The following is a 24799-nucleotide window of genomic DNA, read 5'->3' on the forward strand; positions in this document are numbered from 1 at the left end:
CGAACCGTGCTCGGGCTCTAAAGTTAACATCGTGTGCGCACGCATGTGACCGAGGCAGCCCCTTCGGGTGGTGCAGGGAGATCGTGGGGACACGGCTGCTGGTGCATCCTGGGGTCTGAGACCTGGTTCTTCCCAGGCACAGACAGGCGGGCACCTGCGCTCACTCGCTTACTCAGACTCATCACTGCACACCGCAAACAGGTGCCCAGAAAGGGCAGAGCAGCACCACCCGGCCAGAGTGGGGGGAGGAGGCAGCCGAGACACCGAAGGGGGTGGGGCGCAGCGCTGAAAAGAGATGCACAAGGGCAGTCTGAAGGTCAAGATGAGACTGACGGGGGAGGCAGGACTGCATCTGCCCCCCAATGTCCAGGTGAATCCTGTCCCCCCGAGGTGGATCCCACCCCCAGGTGAATCCTGTCCCCTCTGACCGAGATGGATCCCACTCCCAGCAGAATCTCATCCCCCTGAGGTGAACCTCCCTCCCCCAGGTGAATCTGGTCCACCCAGGATGGATCCTGCCCTCCAAGATCCTTGGGTTCTTGTGTCACAGGCACATTTCTTTCTTAGAGAGGGCAAAAGCCCGCGGGGTGGGACGGGACGGAGGCGGGGAGAGAGCCCCAAGCCGACTGCCTGCCGGGGCACCTCTGGGCTCCACTGCGGCAGGCCGCTCACCACACCCCCTCCAAGAACACCTTCACGTCCGGGACCCCTCAGTCCCTGCGGGAGGTCAGACTCTTTACTGAGCAGCAGAGTTTGTGTTTACACTGTGTGGAAATGAAGACCCAGGGGTCAAGAGGGACAGGCACCACAGGGCCACAGGGCCCCTCACACGGGAACATGCCTCACAAGGGACGTTACAAAGCACGAGGAAGCCGGAAGTACCACAGCCACCAGAGTACTTGTTCTTTAAGGCGCCGTGAGCGCGGCAGCGGGAGATGCAGGCCCAGGGGTCCCGGGCATCTCACGGCTTTCTGGCGGCCACACATCTCCAGGGCCGGGGCCTGGCAGGCTACTTGAGGAGCTTTGCCACGTTCAGACTGGGAACCATGATCTCCTTGAAGATGGGCACATAGTTCGGGCTGGCCTGTGCGGGGCCCTGCTCCAGCGTCTCGATGATGGTCTGCTTCAGGTCCCGGCTCGCATCCCCTCGCACGGCCAGGAGCGCGCCGATGTGCTCGTCCCTGCGGGGCGGGGAACACCGGCACGTCGGGGGTGCGCTTCCCGCCGCTCGCCCCCCGCATCCAACTCCATCTGCCCCCCGCACTGCCCCCCCCGCCTGGCTGGGCCAACACAGAGGCCCCAGAGCAGGCTCAGAGCAGGGTCGACAGCTGTGGACGTGCGGCGCATGCCCCGCGTCAGGACGGGAGAGAGACCAGAGTTCTCCCCTCACCGCGCCCCTTCCCTCCAACCCACAATCACAAAGTCTCGTAAGCTGCTCTCTTAACTCTCTAACAGACCACCTGACTAGAGTGAGAGACGCTGGTGAGCCCAGGAACACCACTCCGTCCCGCTTCAAGCAAACCCACAGCGCGGACAGAAAGACGCTGGGTGAGACAGGAAGGTGGGGGGGCGTGGTCGCACGTGACAGGCTCCTGCGCTCCCTCCCTGAGTCCACAAGCACGAGATGAGCTTCCAGAAACCACTCTGCTCTGCCACCTTCCCCCAGTGCAGAGCGTGGTGACATCCCACCTACACTCAGGCCACCTGGGAGGTGTGTGACCAGTGGTCTCCAGGTCCAGTAGCAGGGCTAGGGGATGTAGAGGCACACAGATGTGCCCACTCTGCTCCTGGCTATCGTCCACACAGCTTGTCCTCCCAGGAACTGGGCCCCCCAACGGCGCTCACACCTGACGGTCAGGCCTCTCCATCTTGTCAGTGACCCTAGGAATGAGCTTATTGCTCTGTTCCACAATTTCTAGCTGAAACAGATGGCTCATGGGCTCTTACCTAATATCTGGATATTTGCTGACCAGTGTGGAAACTTCCAGGTAGAGCAGCGACGGGTCTGTCAGCTTAATAACTTCCGCGATGGCCACGATGGTGTCACAGTGCCCGTCTGCATCCTCACCAAAGCCCTGGAAGACAATGTGTGTGCAGCTGCCAAGCGCCATGAGGGGACACAAGCCGAGTGTCCGTGGAACTCTGTGGCCCAGGTGACCACCGAAGGCTCAGGACTGGCCCACAGGGGAGCTGTCCCATGTGCCCTCAGCAGGGACGCTGCAGGCAGGGGGGCCGGCAGCCTAAGAGGTGAGACCAGTCCGGCTAGCACCACTCCCATGGGGCTCGCGGTAACGCCCTAGAAGCCATCCCAGCCACAAGGTCCGACAGACCTTCCCATGCTCACAAGGAGGACCGACTGGTCATCTGGTCCCTGACAGGACTGGCCCGGACCAGCGGGCCTCAACATCCCCGCTGGGGACACAGAACCAGAGCAGCACTCACGGCGGCCAGCTTCCGGAACAGGAGGCGGAGCTGCGCGGCCTCCCGGACCATCCTCTCGGCGCCCTCCTTGCGCTCCTCGGCGCTGCGGAAGGAGATGCGCTTCTGCATGACGGCCCGCAGGTACTCCAGCACCACTCGCCGCTGCGCCTCCGCGGTCATCCTCTGCCGGCACACGTGGGGTCAGCCAGGCAGCCCCGGGGCTCCTGCTCAGATGCCCACGCCCCTCCCACTGAGACACCACCCCACTGAGACCCCCCCAGGCTCCCCAGAGACCCCTCCCAAGCATCCCACTGAGGCCCCCACCCCCTGCTGAGCCACCCCCAGGCACCTCAGTGAGACTCCCTCCCCTTCCTAAGGATCCCCACCCAGGCTCCCTGCTGAGACACCCCCCAGCCCCTGCTGAGGCTCCCCCAGGCACTCCCCAGAGACCCCCACCCCTTGCTAAGGATCCCCCAGGCTCCCACTGAGACAACCCCCCAGATTAAACCCCTGAGACCCCCTCCGGGCTCCCCGCTGAGACACCCCACCCCACCAGGTGCCTGCTTAGACCCAGGCTGGCCAGGCAGCCGTGCAGGACACCCACCCTCCTGCCCGTCGACAGATGCCAGGACCTGAAAGAGCACATACGCGCATTCACTCAAGTACGTGGTGAAAGGAAATTCGTGCCCAGTCGCGCCAGCAGATGAGCCCTCCAGAGAAGCCGCCCCCGGAGGGCAGCACACACCCTTGGGCTCCCCAGGCACCAACTACTAAATCAACATACCAAATGTTGAAATAAATAGTGGACCTAAAAGCCAGGCAAGCAACGAGAGAGCAGCACCTGACCTTCTGACCAGCCAGAGGCTTCTGCACAGAGCAGGTGAGGGAACCAGTCAGGGCTCCAGTCAGCGGGTCTCCTGACAAGCATCACTCTTACTGGCAGAGTCATAAGAATTTCCTTTAAACTGAGCACTCAGACAAGGGTGACGCTGGGTCCCAGTCACCACAGGAGGACAAAAACACATGAAAGTGTGAGAACCAGAAATGAAAACAGTGTCACCGCTCGGTCGACACAAGCATCTACACAGAAATCCGAAAGGGTCCTGAGACGGAACCCAGAAACAATCAGAAGTTTTACAAAACGTATGAACACGAGGTCGGTATATCCAAACCATTTCCTATGAGCCAGGAAAAAACATATGGAAAGCCCGACTTTTGAAATCCCATCACTCGATACGGCAACAGCAGCAAACATTGCCTGAGACCCTGAGAATCCACGAGAGAGGCAGGCCCAGGCCCTGCAGGAGGAAACGGCCTAGCTCGGGGACACCCCCGAGGACATGGAACGGGGCACACGGGGGCTCTCCACGTCTGGGGCAGGGCTCCTGGGTTCTCCAGGGCCCGGCCACACAGACACGAGCCCTGGGGCCTCCACTGGAGTGGGAAAGCTGGCAGCCGGCTTGTGCCCTGGACGGGGATCCTGCAGAGGGAGCTGCCGCTTAGCCCCGATCCACAGCTGCTGCCCCCCTCTCCCTTCCAGGGCTTTTGGGGCTGCTGAGGAGGTCCGTATCACGAGCACGGCCGGTGTCTGTAGCCGTGTGTTGAGGAGGGTTTGGTGGGGTGTCAGGAGGAAGGAAGGTTAAATGAACAGAAGCACCATCGCCTCCACCCGGCCTGTCTCCAGACATGACGTCTGTGCCTCAGGTTCATGAAACCACCCGTGAACGTGCATTCACAGAACCAAGCGGACACGGAGCTCCACACAAGATGGCAGGTTGGCTCCGGCCTGTAGGTGAGCTCACACTGTGTCACTGTGTCCACACTCTTACCTTTTTGTACGGCTTTTTAATTTTGGCGAAATCACTGAAATAATCTTCCACAGTAACACAAATAATGTCCACGGCATTGGAGCCTAACAGCCACTTCCTTGTCATCAGCTCACTGAGATGTTGCTGAAAAGAGCACAGAAAATGTCACCTGGACACTGTCCCCGAGTCACACGTATCCAGAGGAAGGTGCTGTAGAGCCTCAGTGATGTTCTGTGACAGAAATACACACGTAAAAACCCTACTGCCATGGGATCTGCAAACACATCCCGTAACCATGTGAGACACTGGCTACACGACTTTGGGGACGTGGCGATCTGTCCATACACAGGCCGCCTCTACTGTTCACGTATGTCATATGGCTATTCTGCATTTACCCGTTCCCAACAGACATTTAAAACTGCTCACGTTTTGCAGTTACAAAGAACAGTGCAATGAACCTGTGCTTTTCTGCAGGTGAAACCCCAAAAGCAGAACTGTTCAGCCAGCAAGTGTGCAAACTAAACCCCGGAAACTTTCCACAGGGCCCTCCAAAAGCTACAGCACTGGTCCTGCAGAGAACACATGAGAGCATGCCCTCTCCTGTGCCTACAGAGCTACCTGCCAGCCCGCAAAGCCACAGAGAACACTCGGTTTGAGCGTGCGTATCTCTGAAGACTGGGAAGACCGGGCATTTTGTTTTCACATTTTGGACATCCGTAACACCTTTTCTGTGAAAGGGTTACTTGTGTCCTTTATCTCATTTTTTGTTACAGTTTTTTTTTTATTTGGAAATAATTTCAAATGTATCCGTTTCATCTAATCCATTTGGATTATAATCCATAATCATCTATCCATGTACAAAACCATTTTCGAGAAAGCATGCGACATCACAAAATGATCCCACCGATCGCCCCAGAAGATCCTCGCCAGCTCCTTCCTTCCCAGGAGGACCCAAGATGATCAGAGTTTTATTTTTTAAACATACTCTGGTTTCTGCCCATACATCAATGTAACGCCTGCATCTTTGAAATAATCCCTCCCTGTTCTTGGTGCCTCTGACATGATGCTAAGTGCATTCTGTCAGCGACTCCGTGTCGTACTTTTATGCAAAGCTGAGACTGGTCCACGTGGTGGGTGTGCAAACTTGGAAGAATTCTCAATTTGGTTCTGGTATCAAGAATTTGCTAAAGAGCATAGTCCGTCTTCCTTCTACGTACTTGTTTCCATTTTATAATCTGCTGAGATCAGTCTCTTTATTATCTAATGGTATTCTGTTCAACTATACACCGGAAGGACCTCTACTCTGCACCTGCGTCATACGAGGCCTACCTCACAGAAAAGCAAAGGCCCTTTCATAGGGAGAAAGGTGAACCGGAATGTCGGCTCCATCTGGGTCACAGGGTGCGGTCACAGGGTGGGTCACAGACCCACGCTGGACGGAAACATGATTTTCAGCCTGGAAACAAAGCGGCGAAGAACCGGCTCCCACCTCCAGGTCCAGGAAGACCTCCTCCAGCAGGCTGCTGCAGCCTTCCTGTGCGATGGTGTCCAGAATCCCATCCATGCTGGGCTGGGTCAGAGACACGCCCTCTTCCGTCTCACTTCTCAAGTACTTCCTTTTCAAACTGACGATGGATTCTCTGTAAGGAAACAGGCAAGGCTCAATGAAGCAACTCAGAACGCTTCCCTTCTGCCCTTTCATTCTGGGGTCGCCCTGTGCCCCACGGTCACTTACTTAAAGGTCTGGCAGTTGTTGATGACGGCGATCATATACTGGACGTAGCAGTGCGGGTGCTGCCGGTCCCGGAGGTGCTCCTCTTTATACGACTGGGCCTCCTCTTTGTATCTGGGAACACACAGCCCCCAGCAGAACCATTGGTAAGGGGGGGCCTGTGGGGTGTGCCAGACTTCACAAGGAAATCACACCTGATGAAGACATCTGGCTTCGTTAACATCTGACCAGGTAAGTCTTGAAAAATAAAATAAATTTTTGGACGATCTGTATACTAATGAAAAATCAGGGAAGCTGATCATTTTAAATGGATTACTAAAAATATACTCTATGTCAGGCTCTGAAATATGATTTAGTATTCTGAGTATACAAGTATTTGTGAGGGGAAAATTATTATTTTATCTAACACACAATTTGCCTAGAAATTCATACTATAGTGTTGGGAGCATTATCAAATATTAGATAAAATGTCACTTTCTGAAACTTTCCCTGAAAAAGTCAAATTAAGACATTACTCAAAATAAATAACTTCCATTTGAGGTCAAGAAAACAAGCAACTGAGATCACTACGTATTTTATTTCTGAAATTGTTAGGCTCACACACCAGAACACAACACTACAACACACTGTATGTATGTTTAAAGACCTTATAAAAGGAGCAAACTTGGCAATTAAAGAGAAATATTTATCCCACCTTTCTGTCTAACGTGTGGTTCAGGTAAGCAAACTTCTGAGGCTGATGAGGAAAATTTCCTCTTTCTGCTAACAAAACTGGGGCCATGACCCTCAGGGGTACGGCTGATGGGGACTCTCAGTCTGCAGGGCAGGACAGGCGGACCCCACACCGCAGTGTGCCACAATGCGGAGCGTACCCCACCTACACCGGGTTCTTGCGAAACAGCAAGAAAATAAAGAGGAATCTCACAAGCCTTTAGAGCCAACATGTGGCTCCCAAGTCCGGCAGTCAGGGCTGGATAAGAAGGTGCTGGGCCCTCGGACATAACCTGCACGTGTCCACAGGCCAGTGGCTCACAGAGAGGTGAGGCCACGCTGCTCTCCCCGAGACCAGGGAGCCCAGACCGGCTCCTAGCTCAGTCTCCACACACCACTAGAAGGAGGCACGTCTGAAACCACTGGGGAAACCCAAAAACAAACTTGGTGTGAGCTGGCCCTCAGCCAGAATGAGGGTACACAGGACGAAATGCCAAAATGGGATGTGCTTTAAAATGCTTGGGGGAGAGGGGCTTTAGAGGGGCAGCCTTTGAAGGTGGACGATGGGTCTAGTTTTTTTTACACCAGTCTTTCTGCTTCTGTATAGGTTTGAAAATCCTCCCGAGCAAGCCAAAAAGAGGAGTCCTGGAGACACAGTCCCCAGCCCCATTGAGGGGGAGGGGCGGCGACTCCCAGTGACCGGAACTGGAGCCGCCCCCTGACGGGAGTCCCTCCCAGGCCCTGGGCAGTGCAGACAAGCGAAAGGAAGCATTTGGAGGAGAATCAGGCCCACGGGGGCTCTCAAGAAAACAGCGTCATCTGTTCCAAAGGCTTGTTTCAAAATAACAAAGGTCACGACAACAAATCCAGGCCTAAAGTACTTTTTAATATCAGGCATATTAGGATCAAAATTCTGCTTTTAAGTTTTAAAACCATACACTTTCTAAATGAGCGCACTGGTAAAATACATACCTACTCAGGAAAGAGTTCATTTGCTGAAGACACAAAACAAGTACCTTTGTTTTCAAATCTTCACTTATCTGAGCAGCAACTTGAAGATTCTGTTCGAACATCTAAAAATTGGGAGAGTTTATGAATTCTAATATAAACTCACAAGGGTGCAATTTCCCATTATATAAACCCCTATCTGCCAACTGGTAGCTCTAGTCTAAAATCGGGGTGGGGGGAACCACTCAAAAAACAGCAAGTCAGTTAAATGGACAACTTTCTCATCAGATGAAAAAACAACAAGTGAATCACTTCCTAATCACCTGCGGACGGGCTGATCTCCACACGGAGGGAAACACGTGTTCTCAGTGAGCTGAGAAGGAGATGGGGGGCTAAGGGGGTCGGGTGCAGCTGGGGTCCCATGGGTGCCAGGGGCTGGGCTGCGACTTGGGACGTGAATTCCTTACGAAGTACCGGGAGCGTACACCCTGGAGCTGGGGAGAGCTACACGTGGAGAGGCGGAGAGGGCAGGGAGGCCAGGCTCACCCCAGGCCTGCGGGGCACACAGTCTGTCTGACACCAGTTTCCAAAATAAAGGGGACGGGGAGATCCCTGTGCGGCTTGCGGTGTCACCAGAGACAGACGCCCGCAGTGTCACTGCGCCCGGCTGGCATCCAAGCACATGTCAGCGACGTGGTCCCACACAAGGGTCAGAACGTGACTCAGCCCTCCCCCTGCCAGAACCCTTCCTCCGGGAGGAAACACAGAGGCCAGAAGAAAAGGACCGTAGGGAAGCTGGAGGACGCCAGCAGGTGCTGGGCATCCAAAAGCAAAGGAACCAGAAGAAGACGGCGCAATTATGGTCATAACGTAAAGGACACTTCCCCAAACCCATGGGGTCGTACTCAGTCAGGTGGCATTTTGGAAGATGAATCTCAGCCATTTTCAACATCAGAGAACATCAAAGCAGCAAACTCCAATCTGAGCGTCACGTGCAAGTAACACGCAGTTCGGTTCCAGCGCAAACTCAAATGCTTCAGGAAAACTAGAGTAACTCCGGGCAAAACCGTTTGGACGGGTGACTCTTGGCGCCTTCTGCTCCGGAGAAAGAGGGGCCTGAGGGACCCGGAAGGGGTCCCTCTGTCTTTAGGGAGGGAGGCACTTTCCGTGCACTTGTCGAGCCCACAGACCCCAGGGGCGGCCCGGCAGGGGACCTCAGCGCACGGTGGTACCTGGAAGACGATGGCAGGGAGCGTCGTCTGGTAGTACCCGTCCTGGTCGGCCTCGGGCTCCGTCTCTTTCACCCAGTCCTTCTTGTCTGTTTCTAGTGCTTTCCGCAGCCAGGCAATGATGTTTGACTACAGAAATTTGGCATCACAGAAAAAGGAAGAACAGAACATGCCCCCTAAGACAACGCACATGGACTTTCCTCAGCCACGCAGTGGCAAAAACCAAACTCAGGGCCCTGGGAGTCACTATTCCCAAACAAGGGGACACCAGAGAAGCCGCTCCACCAGTCACCTCTGTGCCAGGCGCTGCCTCCACCAGCCACCGTCTGGACAAGCACCACGGCGGCAGGCCAGGCTAGGCCGGTCAGCTGTACACGGAAGCATGAGGCGGACATGCCCCCAGCAGGCTTGTCCCCAAAAGACCACACACCAGCGCTGCCACGTTGGGAGCGCGGCCCCTTCCCTGCTTCCCTGCGGGGGGGGCTCAGCGTCTCAGTCGGGATGCTGTCAGCCGCTCGGGCTCCCCTCGGCCAGGGAGGCAGGCCCTGACCCTCCCATGCTCCTCGCAGACCACCTGGGGTCACGGGTGTGGGGGGTGCACCTGGGCCCCACCTGCCCCCTCCCACTCCGAGGCTCAACTCCTAGGCTCAGCTCTGAGGCCGGCCGGCACCACCGCCCATCCGGCCCCCGGGGGCCATGAGGCTCACTGCTCCAGCCAGAGGGCGCTTCTGTTCCGTGGGACACACGCTCAGTCTCCACCCGGGGCAGGAAAACCAGCCGCCCTCCTCACCTCCCTGGAAGACGCAACGTCCCTGAACCAGCCCATGCACCCTTCGGAGGCCGACACCAAGACAGGTCGCTCCCGCCTCCCTCCGCCCGCGGCCTCTGAGCGGGACTGGGCCCGCCTCGCGGCCTGGCTCGGAGGCGCGCCCGCTCTACTCACCGTGAGGGTTGACATGTACGTGTTGAGCAGCTCAGAGACCACGTCTGCAGAGAGCAAGGGCTCCAGGATGCTGACGTCCACGTCCGGGGCCAGCTCCGCGTTCCCCATCATGTCCGCACTGCGGCAAAGCCGGGAGTGAGAGCGAAGGGTTAGCGGGAGACAGTGCGCTCAGCTAAGTGTCGCTCTTTCTTCCGACACGCAAGTGCCTGAGCGTCCTCAAGACTGTGTCGGGGCGGGGGGCAGGCCCTGGGCGCGCGCTGCGCCGGGAGTCGTCCCACGAGGCCCCCCTGTCCCTGGCCTCAGCCCGCCGCCCCCCGGCACTCAGGAAAGCAAGCCCGCGAGCGGAGATGTGTGTGGCTGACGCCCAGCCCCGGGGAGGGCCAGGGCCCGGCGAAGCGGAGGTGCTGGGCGGGCAGGTCCCGTCACCCACGGAATGACAAGCACGCACAGGGTGAGGCCAGCGGTGCCGCTCCCTGCGCTTCCCGACGACAGACGCTCGGCAGGGAGGGCCAGCGCCATCCGACAACCGGGTGTGAGGAGGCAGGGGCGGGGACGGAATTTCAGAGGAGGTCCCGTTAGGCGACCGTTCTCATCCTTGTGCGGTCGGGTTCTCCGACGTCCAACAAAAGTCACACGCCCTGCGCCGCGTTCCCGCAGTACACGGTTACAGGCAAACGCGGAGCCCGAGCACAAGCACCGGCAGAGACGCGAGCTCCTCCCTAGTGAAAGGCACTTGGGGAAACCCTGCAAGTGTCCAGAGACGGTTCGCTCCGCCGAGACGTCACCCAAGAGCCTCGCTGCAGTGTGAAACGTTTCTAGCGTGAAAGCAGCTCCGTTTTTCCCACCGAAGTCCAGATACCGAGAAGGCGGCCATACGCAGCTGCGCACACACGAAAACGCACGAAGGCAAGACACACACTGCACGTGAGCCAGTGCCCAGTCTGGCAGCTGAGCAGCGACGAGGGCGCATGGCCCAGATTCTACTGCCCTCGCGGGCCGGCCGCGTCCACACTGGGCACGGGACCCCCGCGCCTCAGTCTCCTCACGCACAAAATGAAGAAGACCCTCACAGTACTTTCCTCGTAGGGTAATGAGACCTCAAGGCCTGAACAGGGAAGGCCACGGGCTGGGGATGATGGTGATGGCCCCGGACCTGTGGGCTGGGAGAGGGCAGCGCCCGGGGGACAGTACCCATGCCTGGCACAACGAAGCCGCAGACACACCAGAGTGACCACTGTCATCGTGGGTGACAGAGCGTCTCTCCTATGTTTTTACACGAAGACGTAAGCATTCTCTCCTACAACCGGTTACCAATATTCACACAAAACATCCGAACCCTTACTGATAAGCAGGAGGTTTAACAAATTTCTGCACATGAGCAAAAAGACAGGCTAAAAATAACTACAGCACAGAATTTTATATTGTTCTCGATTCACAAAACCCAGCAAAATCCAAAAACGTATCTTCCCCTCAGCTAGTAATCTTAAAGAACGTCAGCATACCGCACGGCGGCCACAGTTCCCAACCCTGCATCAGACGAGTACAAGCACCAAACGGCTCATGTCCCTTTTGCAAAGGAACAAAACCTTAAGGCTGAAACACAGAAAGAACGGATTTTCCCAGGGTACTGGTGAGAAGAAACCAAGCTGGGGGGCACTGGCAGCCAAGAGGACGGAGCTGGTGCCTCCCGTGACCCGTGCTGGTTCTGGGACCTCCTGAGCCCACGTGTCCTCACCCGTCTGCCAGGCGGAACCAGACGCTCGGGAGGCCACCGTGAGGCGGGAGGGGCCTAGCGCACAGTGGGCACTCAGTGTCACAGAACAGCCCGATGCCGAGCTGCTCACTAGGGTCGGGAAGTCAAGAGCAGAAGCACCACCCAAACACAGGACCGTTCACACAGCCAGAGGCTGGGCCCTGGCCTCAAGGCTAAGCGCGCACACGGACCCGAGGGGAGACGTTCATCAGCAGAAAACGAAGTCTGAGGGAGCTGAGCACATGCAGCAAAGCAACTCAACTGTATGTAAAAGAAAATTCAAGAGTGACTTCGGAGTTACCTCGTGTAGGTGTTTAGGACCCACGTCAACAGGCTCACGATCTCATTGGCTTCCAGGTCTTCGGCCGCGAGCTCCTGCATCCGCGTGCTCAGGGCCTGGTGGTACATGCTCAGGAGGTTTCTGAAGATCTCGTAATGGGGAGGGAAGCACTGAACCATCAGGTTTTTGGCAACAATGAGGTCATCCAGGACGTACTTCCTTATGATTTCCAGGTGGCGGACGAGCCACATCTTGTCGGACTCCCTGGTGTCTGCCTGTGTGCCCTCAATTCTAGTAGTCACGGTTCTGTCCAAGATCGCAAACATTTTCTCCTTCCAATTCTTGGGCCTCCCGGGAGGAACAAAACTAGTTTGTTTCTTTCGGTCAAGTATACGCCTGTCGATTTTTTCTTCCCTTTCGATAATTCTAACAACTGAGACCAGCAAGGTGGGGTCACGGCGAACGGTAACCAGTGACCTCTGCAGCACCATCCACAGCTGCTTGGCCAGCTCGTCCGAGAGCCCCTGCGTGCTCCCGAAGTAGCTGTGGATGAGGGTCATGTCCCGAGTATTCCCACTGTCCATGCGGTACTGCTCGTACATCAGCCCGTCCCGGGAGCACTCCAGGTCCATCAGCTTCCGGTGCGCCTGGAGAAGCGCCCCTTGTTCTATGAGGTCCTGGGTCTCCCGCACAATTTCGGGCACTAGGGAAAAAGGCACAAGATGAAAGTGTGAAAAACCACAAAAACGGCTGTGGAGGAGCCTGGGATGATGGCAGAGGAGGGAGCACCAGGAATCGGTCTCCGCACCCAGACGGCAACGGCGCTGGCAGAATCTGAGTAACTATTTTGGAAGTGTTGGGTCTGAGGAAGGCTGGCACCTTCTAGCAGATGGCCTGGGAGTAAACTGTGGTTCATTGGGTCCACCCCAGCTCTTAGCACAGGTGCACCTTCCCAGCCCCAGCCCAGCCTGACACGCATTCCCAAAGCGGCTTGCACGGAGCTTTAGGGAACCAGGCTGAGCAAAGAGGACCACGTCCTCCAAAACCCGGGATCTGTGCTCCTGCTGCTCGTCGCTGCCTCCACTCAGGGAGAGGTACACACAGTGGTGGAACAGTTACTGCACTCAGGCCACCACTGCTGCCAACCCCTTGCCCTAGAGTCAGGGGACTTCCGGATGATTTGAAGAGCTGGTGCCCCCCTTTCCCCTCCATTTTTCCTCCCTTCCCCTTCCAGACGTTCAAGACTACGACATTCAAGCACAATCTCGTGTGGGAGAGTTAAAAAGCTTGGAGAGGTCTGGCTCCACATGCTCGGAGAGGTCTGGCTCAGAAAAGACCTGGGAAGACCTTCAGTTTACCTCTTAGTCTGACCCTCAGCACAGAGACAGCCTACCGAACAACAAACAGGAATCAGCAGACCCTGCAGAAGAGGAGAATCTGATTTTCAGAGTTACTATGTTACTAGATTCACATGTCCAACATTCAACAACAAAAATCACAAGACATAAAAAGACACAGAAAGGTATGAGAGTCAAGGGGAAAAGATAACCATCCCTGAGAGACACTAGGCGGTCCATCTATTGGATGAAGACTTCACTTTTATTTAAACATTTTGTTTACTTATTTGTCAGAAAGAGAGAGACAGAGTGCGTGTGCATAAGTGGGCACAAGCAGGGGAGCAGCAGAGGGAGAAGTGAGTTCCTACTGAGCAAGGAGCCTGACACGGGGCTCGATCCGAGGACCCTGGGATCACAACTTGAACCACAGGCAGCCACTTCACAGGCACCCTCTACTGGATGAAGACTTTAAAACAAGTCTTAAATGTGCTCCAGGGACTAAAGGAAGACGTGGTAAGTCCAGAAAATGACACAGAACAAAATGCAAACATCAATGAAGACAGGGAAACCTAAAAAGAAACCAAAAAGAATTCTGGAGTTAAAAACTACAGCAACTGAAACAGAAAACCTACTTCAGGGATTCAAGGGCAAACCTGACAGAAGAAAGAATCAGCAAAGACGAGGTAACAAAATTACTAAGTAGGAAGGACAGAACGAACAAAGACCGAAGGCGAGCAGACAGGCCTACAGGACCCTGGGGCACCGCGTACACTCTGGACATCCCCGAAGATGATGAGAGAGGTAAGAAGACAGAGAAATTATCTGAATATGATCAAACTTACTTAACTTGATGAAAGACAGGACTATAAACATCTAAAAGCTCAATAAACTCCAAGGAGAAAAAACTCGGAGACCAAGAACAAGACACATTACAAACAAATTGCTGAAAACCAAAGACAGACAGAACCTGGAAAGCAGTGAGGGGCAAGCAGCTGGTGGCCTATGAGGGAGCCTCAGTAAGACAACAAGTAGCTTTTCCATCAGGAACTTTGGAGGCCCAAGGACAGTGGGCTAAGACTGTTGAAGTCTGAAAGAAAACAACAGTCACCCCAGAGCCCTGTACCTGGCAAAACTGGCCTTCAAAACTGAAGGAGACACAAAGACTCTTCCAGACAGGGCTGAGCGCTCGCAGCCCTGGAGAACTGCCTCAGCGAGTCCTGTGGCTGCAAGGGCGCCGGATGGTAATGCAGAGCGCTACGGGGGAATAAAGATCGCAATAAAGGGAGATACAGGGCAGCCACGTAAGCTAGTGTTATGGTAACTTCGGTTTGTAACTTTACTTTTTGTCCTATGTAATTGAAAAGACTAATACATTTAGGGAAAAAAAATTCTTTGTCCAAAGCTAGTATTGCTGTAACTGATTTATAATTCTGCATGGTGTTTTCCACATAATTTGAACGACTAACAAATAATAAACAACTCTTCTATGTTTTTGGATAATGTATAAGGACGTAATTTTGTGACATCAGTAACTGAAAGGGTGAGACAACATTGTGTAGGAGCAGAGTTTTTGTCTGTTACTGAAGTTAAGCTAGCATAAATTCAAGAGTATTTTTAACTTTAGAGGTTAAATGTAATCCACACAGTAACTGCAAAGAAAACAGATTCTGAATACATAAAAAAGGAATGAAAAAGGAATTAAACATTTCACCACACACACACACAAAAATCAACTAAACACAAAAGAAAACAGAAATAGCAGGAAATGAGGATCCAAGATTGTAAGTCACATAGAAATCAAATAGCAAAATGCAGAAATGTGTCAGCCATTTTCAGTAATTGCTTCAAATGTAAATGGATTAACTTCCCAGTTAAAAAACAGAGACTGGTAGAATGGATCAAAACACAAGATCCTGCCATCTGCTATCTGTAAGAGGCTCGCCCGTGATGCAAAGACACAAACCGGCTGACATGAAAGGTGGGAGAAGGCAGGCCAGGTGAACAGTGACCAAAATAGAGCAGGTGGCCCCACTGATGCCGCACAAGACGGACTTGAAATCAGCAAGTTTACAAGAGACAAAGAGGACAAAGACTCTACTGGAAAACAGGCAGTTCCACGTCTCTCTTGGTGACGGACGGGACAACCACCAGGAGATGAATAAGGACACACAGGACCTGAACAACACAATCAACCAGCTCCATCGAACAGACACACGTCCAACAGCCACACACGTCCTTCTCTCCAGCAGCCACACACATGTCCTTCCCCTAAGCAGCCACACATGTGTCCTTCTGCCCAGCAGCCACACACGTCCTTCCCGAGAGCATATTTTCCAGGACAGACCTTATGTAAAACCACAAATTCAATCTCAATACATTTTAAAAGATAGATATTATACAACGTATCTTTTCCAACCAGGATGGGATGAAGTTAAAAATCTGTAACAGTTGAAAAATTCACAAATTAGTAGAAATTAAATAACACAATCACTGGCTCAAAGAAATCACAGGAGAAATTAGAAAATATGGAAACAAAAATAGAACCCAACAAACTGGAACTTGCAGGCTCTAACAGAGCAATGTTTAAGGACGAGTGCATAGCCAGCAACACTTATGCTAAAAAAAAGAGAGAGAGAGAGAAAGAGAGAGAGAGAACTATCAAATCAACAACCTGACTTTATAAATTCAGGGAACCAGAAAAAGAAGAATAAGCTGAACCCAAAGCTACCAGCAGGAAGGAAATAACAAAGAGCAGAGCAGAAAGAAACGGAATAGAGAACGGGAAAACCAACAAAATCAAGAGGCAATTCTTTGAAAAGACCAATGATTAACAAATCTTTAGCTAATGAACTTAAAGGAAAAAATAAAAGAGAAGACTCAAATACTAAAACTGGAAATGAAAGCAGGGGCATTACTGCCGGTTCTACAGAAACAGAAAGGCTCCGGAGAGTACTACGGACGACGGTACAACCACCAACCAGATGACCCAGACACCCAGGCAAAAACCTAGAGACTAACTTGGGAAGAAACAGAAAATCTACACAGACCCGCAACTGGTCAGGGGAGAGGAAACAGGGAGCCATCATCCAACGGCGCAGCGTTTGGTGGTGGTCTCTCAGTGTCACTTGCACGTCACGGACACACAGCACTGCACAGTCTGTTTTATGCTGGTAGCGGATGGTGGTGACAGCTGCACAGTGTGGAAGTACCTAACACCAGAGAACTATACACTCAAAAACAATCAAGATGGTAAATTTTATATTAAGTGCATCTCAGGTTAAAACAAAGTGGGGAGGAAAGGCTGGGTACTGGGTACAGTACTACCAAATGACCGGCAATGAGAACCGTCTAAAGGGGCTCAAACCAGCACATCTTCCCGATACAGTAGACTGCTAACCAAAATGTGTATATAACGTAGCCTCAGTTGCTCTTCAAGGGAAGAAAATTCTTTTCAACTCCTGTGGATGAACTCCTTCCAGGAAAGTAACATTTTGGTCATTTGGCATTAGTTTCACAAGACCGGAAGGAAATGTTACCAGTCAACAGGAAATCATAAGGAGGAAAATTAACAAGCAAGGTGCTGGCTCACAGTCATGAAGGACATTCGGGCTTGGGGACTACATTCCAATTCCGGGCAGCCAACAGTCACCAAGACGAAGGCTTCCTTAGCACCCACTGTAGAGTCGGCAATGCCGAGGTATTCGTGGGGGCAGGATGTGAGAAGCACCTTAGAACATGGCCTTAAGTCTCAGACCCCGGGAAGATGAGCAAGGGGGCCAGGTACTCAACAGTGCCGCCACCAGACAAGAGCATGAGAGGAGTCCGAGGAGCAGGAGCTGAACAGGACACAAATTACCAAGGTACGATGCGGCGGGAGCAGGGCCATGATGTGGCTGCACGGTGGTGTGAAGAGCTGCGGCAGATTACGCTCCGGGGTCGAGCAAAGTTTAGAGAAGGACAGAAAAAATTCACTGAGACCAGAGACGGAATAAAGGAAGGGAAGGGGTCAGACCACCCCAAGGTCTCTTGTGGGGATGCTGGTGACCCTGACAGAGGAGAGGGGATGAGGGTGGGGTGGCACGGGCTCGGGACTGTGCTGAGCAGACATGGAGCCCCACCCACGTGACAAATGACACTGTTCCCAGATAGGCTGCAGAGCCTCTCACTGGTGAGGTACAGGGACATGGCTCTGAAAGGGCCACCCCATACCTCCTGTCCCCACACCACCCCAACCAGGCCCAAGGCCTCCACCAGATCCTGCCCAGTGCTGACCAAGGCTGCAGAATGTGTCCCTTCTTTGCTCTCCCCACCCCTGCGCATGGGCACACTCTCCTCTTAGGAAATGCCTTTGCTGGCATCACCTCTCCAGCTGGGAACTGCCCCCCCCCCAACCCGTCCTGTCTTCCGGGACACTTTTCTCTCTCACCTGTCGGAGTCCCATCTGGTCTCCTGACCTGACAGCCACCCTGCAGCCCAGGGAATGAAGCTCACAAGTGCTTATGCTGTTAACCCACTTCAGTGTCTCCGTCCAAACAGAACTACTCGTCTCTGCTTGTTCAACTGGCCCCTTCCGCCCTTACTGCAAACAAGAAGTTAGCCACACAGGTGGGACTCAAACTCACGGTCCACCCCAAGGAAGGGCTGTAAATACACAGCACAAACACTGGGCCCGGCTCTGCACCACCCGTACGGCAAGGAAAAGTGAGTCAAGGCAAAGAGAAGAGACAGCACTCTGGCCCTGACGCCCCAGGCACCCGCCATCCCCAGCTGTCCCCACCGGCCACCTGAGAAGATGTTCTTGAGGTTTTCCACAGCTGCGGCGAGCTGGCTGTGCCGCACGACGGCATCCTTCACGTCCCTGAGGCTCTCGATGGTGTTGATGCTCTGCCTCCAGTCCTTGCTGACGTCAGCCAGGGACTGCTGCACGTCTTTGACATCGTTCAGCGCGTTGTGCAGCTGGCTCAGGCCCGTACGCACACCGTCCAACTGGGACTGGATGGCAGCCTGGGGGACACATCCAGGGGTGAGGGAAGGGTGGTCAGTGGAGCCAGGACAGCCACAGACAAATCTTCTTCAGAAAGTTCAAGGTCACAGGAGACAAATTTAATAGCGGAGAACAGCCAATACTCAGAAAAAAGAGAGTAAGATTCAGCAAGGACTTAACCGAGTCACAAAATACCTTTTCTTTTTTTTCAGTGTTGCCTGAGAACACGTCCCAAACTCCTCAACCAGGCCCTCAGCCTGAAGGTCTCGATGGGACTGCCTCAGCTCGCGGGACTGCCCCAGGAGGACGCCACATGGGGTCTCCCCGGGCCTCCCTCTGGTCCCAGGGCTGCCCCAGGCCTCCACAGCTCCCTTGGGCCTCACCCAAGACTGTGAGGACTCGCTCATCAGCTCTGAGGTATAGGGCCTCCTGCCCCTCAGCCGGGACCAGACTCAGCTCTAGGATGGCTGGCCCACTGCGGAGAGCTGCTTCGTCTGGGATCCAGACTCACTCCACCGGCACGCCAAGATGCCCGCAGCAAGTGGCCAAAAGGGAGGGGACGTGAAGAAGCGGCAGCCAGTGGAGGGGAAGGGAAGGCCAGGTGGCACGACCAAAGCCAGGAACATTCGACCCAGGAACCGTAAGTCGCATGTAGAGATCGTTAACGATGATGGTAACAAACCACACAAGGTTTCTAGGCCACGGGGATGACTATGAGTTAAGCCCCTAAGTTTCCGGAACAGACTGAAATGCTGACTAAAAATGCAGCAGGTTCAAGCTAAAGAGAAGTTTTACTAAAACTTCTCTTTAGTAAAGAAGTAAACTTTAGTAAAGTTTCACTAAAACTTCTTCTTTAGTAAAACCAAGTTTTACTAAAGTAAAACCAAGTTTTACTAAAGTAAAACCAGTGTTTAAGTAAGTCCCACGGGTCTCTGGATCCTCCGTGTGGTACAAACAAGCGGCCCTCATCCCGTCTCCCGTCTTACCAAGCCTGCCGCCACCCAGACGCGGACACCGTTTCAGGGGCCACGTGCGTGTGAATATGAACCTTCCTCAGAGGCGCGTGAACCCCCAAGGCCGCTCTGCTGCCTGTTCATCACGGCAGACCGCAGTCTTAACATGGTATAACTACACGGAATAGAAGTAGTTTTTTTAAAAAACTCACTTCCCAATACCAATGAGACTGAAAACCAAACCAATCATAAGATACCTTGAAAAAGAGTAATTTTCTTTCTTGCCCCTCTCACAGCGTTAATCACCGTGCCTCACTCCCCCCCGCCCCCCCAGGGCCAGCAGAGTGGCTGGCACACAGCCAGACAGCCACAGTGTGTGCTGGAAAGTTCTAAACAAAACGCTCTACAGTGGCACCCTGCAGAAGACTTCAGAAATAAGGGTAGCTGCTCGTCTTCTAGTACTGCTTAAAATTTAAATGGACACTTCTGTGTGCTTCAGAGGTTGTTCCAACACTCCCCCCATCTGCTCTAGAAATCTGCTGCTGGGTGACGCACTTTTGGAAGGAATGTGTCAAACAAAGACGACGGTCTGGTCCGCCTCTTTGCAGACCACCACAAAGTCTCACTGAGCCAAACTGTAACGGTGACGTTACGCAGCAACCCCGCACTCGAGGCAGACGGATCCGGCCTGACGGAGTGGACGGACACCTGTGGCCCCGTGGTCTCGTACCTTCAGTCTGGCCTCCACCGAGGCCTTTTTCCGGGCCTCTCTTCTCCGGTACTGCTCTACTTTGTCCAGCTGGTCCGGGCGCTGGAGCATCCCCGCAACCCTCTGGACAGCTGTCGCTACAGCCTCCCGGTCTGTCTCCTTCATGGTTAAAAAGCAGCTGGGATCTCAGTGCGAGTCATACTAGAGGCACCCTGTGTGAACAGGGAGAGAGGGAGCAGCAGGGGAAGATGTGTTAGGAAGGTACACAGGTAGGTACGAAACCCCTTCCCCCTAAAAGTCTCCGCGGTTCACAATGGAGCTACAAGGAGAACACGGGAGATCACTGATCCGGTAAATCCGAGCGCTGAACCAGGAGGATGAGCGCCTCGGTAACAGGCACGAGCTTTCAGGACTCAGATACAAAGTTAGGTAAAGCAGAAGCACCTCCAGTTATAAACGATGAACAGAGGGTGTCTGTGTGGAGACACGGACCTGCACCCAATCCGATGTCACTCTCCCAGGTCCTTCTCTCCCCCAGACACAGCCCACTTCTGGAGCCCTCATGGCCCCCTTTGGCCACACTGGTGGGGCAGCTGTGCCAGGCGGCCTCGGCGAGGACACAGAGGCAAAGGGACAGCACACCTCAACGGCCTCACCCACCGCAGCTCAAGTCCCAGCCCACCACTGGGCGTCTGAGCAGCTCCGCGGGTTAGGCCCCTGACTCTGATTTCCGCTTGGGTTGTGACCTCAGGGTCCTGCTGGGGCTGGGGGCTCTGCCCTCAGCATGGAGTCTGCTTGAGATTCGCTCTCTCCGGCTCCCCCACCCTGTCTGCTTGCATGCGTGTTTGCTCGCTCCCGCTCTCTCCAATAAATCTTTGAAAGCTTTTTAAAAATACTAACAACCCCAGAACTGTCTGTAATGTCCGAAATTCTACTTTGTACATTTAACATCCCTAACAGACAAAGAGGAGGGCCGAAGGGATCCGCTCAGGCGCGACAAGGAAGCGGACAGACGCCCGCGCGCCACAGCACACCTCCCTTCCAGCTCCAGTGCCCCGCTGCGGGCGCCAGATCGGGCATCCGCGAGCGCCTGGCAATGGGAGGGTTCCGCGGACGTGTCCCCTGAGCTCAGCCCACTGCCCCCACGCACGGCTTCCGCATCCAGCTTCTCCGATGGTGGAGACCGCGCTCTCCCCAAGCTCCCGCACGCCCTCGGCAGAGCCCCGGCCTCCACGGACGCTTCCACGAGCCCGGGTCAGCGCCTCTCCCCGCGCGGCACGCCTTCCCTCTCCCCCTCCCCGCCGCACGGTCCGGCCGGCCGGGGACCGCCCCCTGCACCCGCTCGCCGGGAGACGCCAAAGCCGGGGCGCGAACCGCAGCCCCGGGCCGGAGCCCAGCGCTCCCAGGACGCCCAGCCCCACTCGCGCCGGTGCCTCGGCTCCCGCTCGCTCCCGCCCCGACGCGCCGCGCGTCCCGCCGCCGCCCCAGCGAGCTGCCCCCGCAGCTGTCCAGCCGGCGAGGCTCTCGCAGTCCGCGGTCCCGTCCCCCAGCCGCGACCTCCGGGCGCTCCCCAGCGGGAGGACGGGGAGGCCTCCGCCCCGCCTTCGGGCCGCGCGCACCCCGGCCGCGTCCGCGGAGAGCGCGCCCCGGTGCTGCCCACCGCCCCCGATGCGCGCACGTCCGCGACCGCCCCCGCACAGCACACCCCGCACAGCACACCCCGCACAGCGCACCCCGCCCACCGCCCACCGCCCACCGCCCACCGCCCTCCGCCGCGGCCGCCGCCACACGCTCACCGGCCGCCGCCGCCCACCGGAGCCCGGCCGGAAGTGAGCTGCCCGCGGGCACTTCCGCTTCCGCCGCGCGCCGGAAAGGCGGGGCCTGAGCTGCCGGACCGTCAGGGGGCGGACCTGGACGGGGTCCCCGCGGGGCTCTCGCGGGGGACGTGCGTCGGGGCGGGGTCCCCGCGGGGGGCGTGTGTGTGCGTCGGGTCGGGGTCCCCGCGGGCGACGTGCGTCGGGTCTGGGATCCCCGCGGGGCTCTCGCGGGGGACGTGCGTCGGGTCTGGGTCCCCGCGGGGGACGTGCGTCGGGGCGGGGTCCCCGCGGGGGGCGTGTGTGTGCGTCGGGTCGGGGTCCCCGCGGGGCATGTGCGTCGGGGCGGGGTCCCTGCACCGGCGACGGCTCCCAGGGGGTGGCCTGTCCCTTCCCGCCCTCTCCTCTCAGTGTCCCCAGGCTGGCCGCCTCCTGGGCTCCTTGTCCGGCCTCACCGTCCCTCGGGCGTCTTCCCCACGCGTCCTCCGTCACCCTCTGGCCGCCTCCTGGGTGGGAGCCGTCCTGCCTCTCGCTCCCTCCGCCTCACTTGGTGTGTCCGCGGGGTCTCCACGGCTGACCTTCAGCTTTTCAGCTCCCACTGTCCTTCCTGCGGCAGCACCTTGTCCTCTGGGCTGCAGCCGCGGCTCCTCCCGAGACCAGGGACTGGCGCCGGGCGGACCCTGAGTAGATTCTGAACACGGTGGGTAACGGGTGGTGATCGGGCACGTCTGACCGTCGAGGGCAACACCGCCCCGTTCCTGGGCAGCTGGGCAGTGAGTGGCTGTTCCACCCTGGGGTCAGGCCCTGCACTTGTCAGGTCAGCGCTGTCCTGAGTCCAGACAGAAGCCCCCGGGAACGACCGCAGCTGACGCCGGGCCCGGCCGGGGGGTGAGGAGTGCGGGAGGGGGTGGGGACAGAGCGGCCGGGAGGGGAAGGAGCAGGCCCCGAGTTACGGGGGGAGGAGAGGCCCCCTGGTCAGAGCCCAGCCCCAGGCCCCAGCGAGGAAGAACAGGTGCTCAGCCGCCCCGATTTCAGGGTTAGCCTGTCGTCAGAAGCACCATCTGCCTCCCCGCGAGGGAGAAGGGACCTTCCGCAGTTACCTCGGGGGCACTGCGGGGACAAGCACCTCCTGCATGTCGGGCAAGTTCATACAGACAGCGCGGAGAGGAGCACGCAGGAACGGAGCCAGCCCGGAGCCAGCCGGGGGGAACGGGAGTGGGGCGCACACAGCGGGTGGGGGCAGGAAGACTCAGCACCCCCAGATCCGCCGACCGCTGAACCGGGCAAGGGCCAGTACCTCTGTATCGTGACGGCCAACCCTTTTTTCATCCCATCCGTACCTAGGAACTTACAAAAATGTAAATAACAAGTTCACGTTGTGTTTGAAATTGTGACTGTAAAGGCATTTTGAAATTAATAAAAAAAATTTGCCAAAATTATCAAAGCTTTTAGGACTTTATTCAAAATACAACAGCATTTCACATTCCGCACGTGGAGCCTGTGCTACTGACACCTGGGTTTGGAGGCAGGACTCCCTGATAGCTTCCTCAGCCAGGGGGTGTGCCTATTATTCATCGTAATTATTAATTATTGGAATTATATATTGTATATTACATATATAATTTTAGTAATTACTTAATTATAATGTAGTTTTGATTAATTATTAATATAATATTAATATTGGGATGGCTATTAAAGGACCTTTTTCTCCTTAAAACTAGAAAAACAAAATTTGATGAACAAAATTTTGACTTCTCTTTCCGGCAGACCAAATAACTGAAAGGCTCCTGTAAAACACTGGGTGAAAATAGTGAGCTCCTTGTAAATCCCCCTTTTCCTGAGCTCAGGGAGGCGTGCAGGAAAACAGCCCTGGAGTGGGAGGGGCTACTGGCGTTTACACCCCTGTGGGGTCGGGGCTCCTCCATGGAGCCAGGATGCTCAAGGGTGTGTCAGTGCCAAAGCCGACCACGGAAGACAGCAAAGCCCCTAAAAGCAGTGTCTCCCAGGTCGCAGGCCCCCTGAGTCGGGGAAGCCCCCACTCAAGAACTCGCAGCTGGGAGCCTGCACTCCTCTTGGGTCTAACCCCCTCTTCAGCCTAGCGGCTCTCACTGAAGCCCTTTGACAGAAGCAACCCCAGGAATATTGCTGGGGATCCCCCCAGCCTTGCAGTGAAGAGCGGAGTGCAGTGCCATGTCCTAAAGGCCCTGAGAGCCCTGTGTCCTGGGAGGACAGAGCTCTGGATTAGCTCCGACTCGGCCTCTGTTAAATACACATGAAGGACAGAACCAGAGTCACAAATGCCAAAGCAACAGGGGAAGGAACAGAAAAGCGCTGCAATCTCGTGGGGGCAGAGGGCGGGAGAGAAACCCCAGAGGACGGATGTGCCCGCAGTGTAGCAGCACGTGCAAACCCAGCACCTAGCACAGCGCCAGCGAGTGCGTTCAAAAGCAGGCCGGCGGCTGTGAGAAGAAGGCGGAACGCATGAAGGAATGGGGTGGCCCAGGCCCCAGAACGCGGTGGGGCCGCGGTAGTAGCTGACAACACGGGCTTTCTGTCAAAGGCACTGTCCGTTTTTTCGGAAGGTGCGAAATGCGTGGGCCATAAAGAAAAAGACTGTGGTGCTGAAATGTTAAAGTACCGCGTATTTTATAAAAGACGAGCCACAGACAGAAAATCTGTAACTGAGGAGATGCTGCTCTCCTGATAAAAAGAACGTGGACAAGTCAACCAGGTGGGCCGACAAGTGCAAGAGACCAGAACGGGGGCAAGTGGACTCCAGGCGGGGGGCTCCCTGCATCCCCAGGAAGGCCGTGGGGGCCCCTGCTGACCTGCAGCCCACACGCCCCTCAGACTGAGCCCAGGGCTGTTCCCACACGGAGCCCGCCTCTAACCCTCCTCGGGTGGGCGTGTGACCGGCAGGCCCTCCAGGCCCTCATCCCTACCCTCTCCTTGTCCTCTGGCTCGGGCCCACGGGCCAGCCGCAGCCCTGCAGGCTGCCATTCTGTGACGCTCAGGGCGGCCTTGCTCACAGACTTCCACCTGACTATGCTCCCCCGCTCGGTCTGTGTCGCATCTGCTCCTTCCCGTGCGTTGCGGAGCCGGGTGGTTCTGGGCTCATGCGTCCCTGTGTACATGCACCAACGAGCTCTGTCTTTCCTGACTGTGTCCTTAGCACTG

The 24799-nt window shown here is 55.6% G+C and overlaps 1 protein-coding gene across 3 annotated transcripts; it reads right to left on the minus strand.

Annotated features, from left to right (window-relative positions):
* Window positions 1–710: 710 nt before the first annotated feature.
* On the minus strand, window positions 711–21688 carry EXOC3 (exocyst complex component 3). 3 transcript variants are annotated; one of them, XM_032337871.1, is made up of 13 exons: window positions 21605–21688; window positions 19830–20020; window positions 17947–18166; window positions 11847–12528; window positions 9793–9910; window positions 8853–8978; window positions 7645–7745; window positions 5965–6075; window positions 5719–5869; window positions 4251–4373; window positions 2443–2604; window positions 1948–2075; window positions 711–1181 (listed from the first exon to the last, which is right to left on the minus strand). In XM_032337871.1, exons 2-13 carry the CDS (start codon window positions 19971–19973, stop codon window positions 1010–1012), a joined length of 2238 nt encoding a protein of 745 aa, XP_032193762.1. In that variant the 5' UTR covers window positions 19974–20020; window positions 21605–21688; the 3' UTR covers window positions 711–1009. The 3 variants fall into 3 exon arrangements, with proteins under 3 accessions (XP_032193762.1, XP_032193763.1, XP_032193764.1); XM_032337872.1 differs by lacking the exon at window positions 21605–21688 and adding an exon at window positions 20253–20449; XM_032337873.1 differs by lacking the exon at window positions 2443–2604.
* Between the last annotated feature and the right edge of the window lie 3111 nt (window positions 21689–24799).

The sequence above is a fragment of the Mustela erminea genome, chromosome 3 (assembly GCF_009829155.1).
Source record: "Mustela erminea isolate mMusErm1 chromosome 3, mMusErm1.Pri, whole genome shotgun sequence".
NCBI classification, from domain to species: Eukaryota; Metazoa; Chordata; class Mammalia; order Carnivora; family Mustelidae; genus Mustela; species Mustela erminea.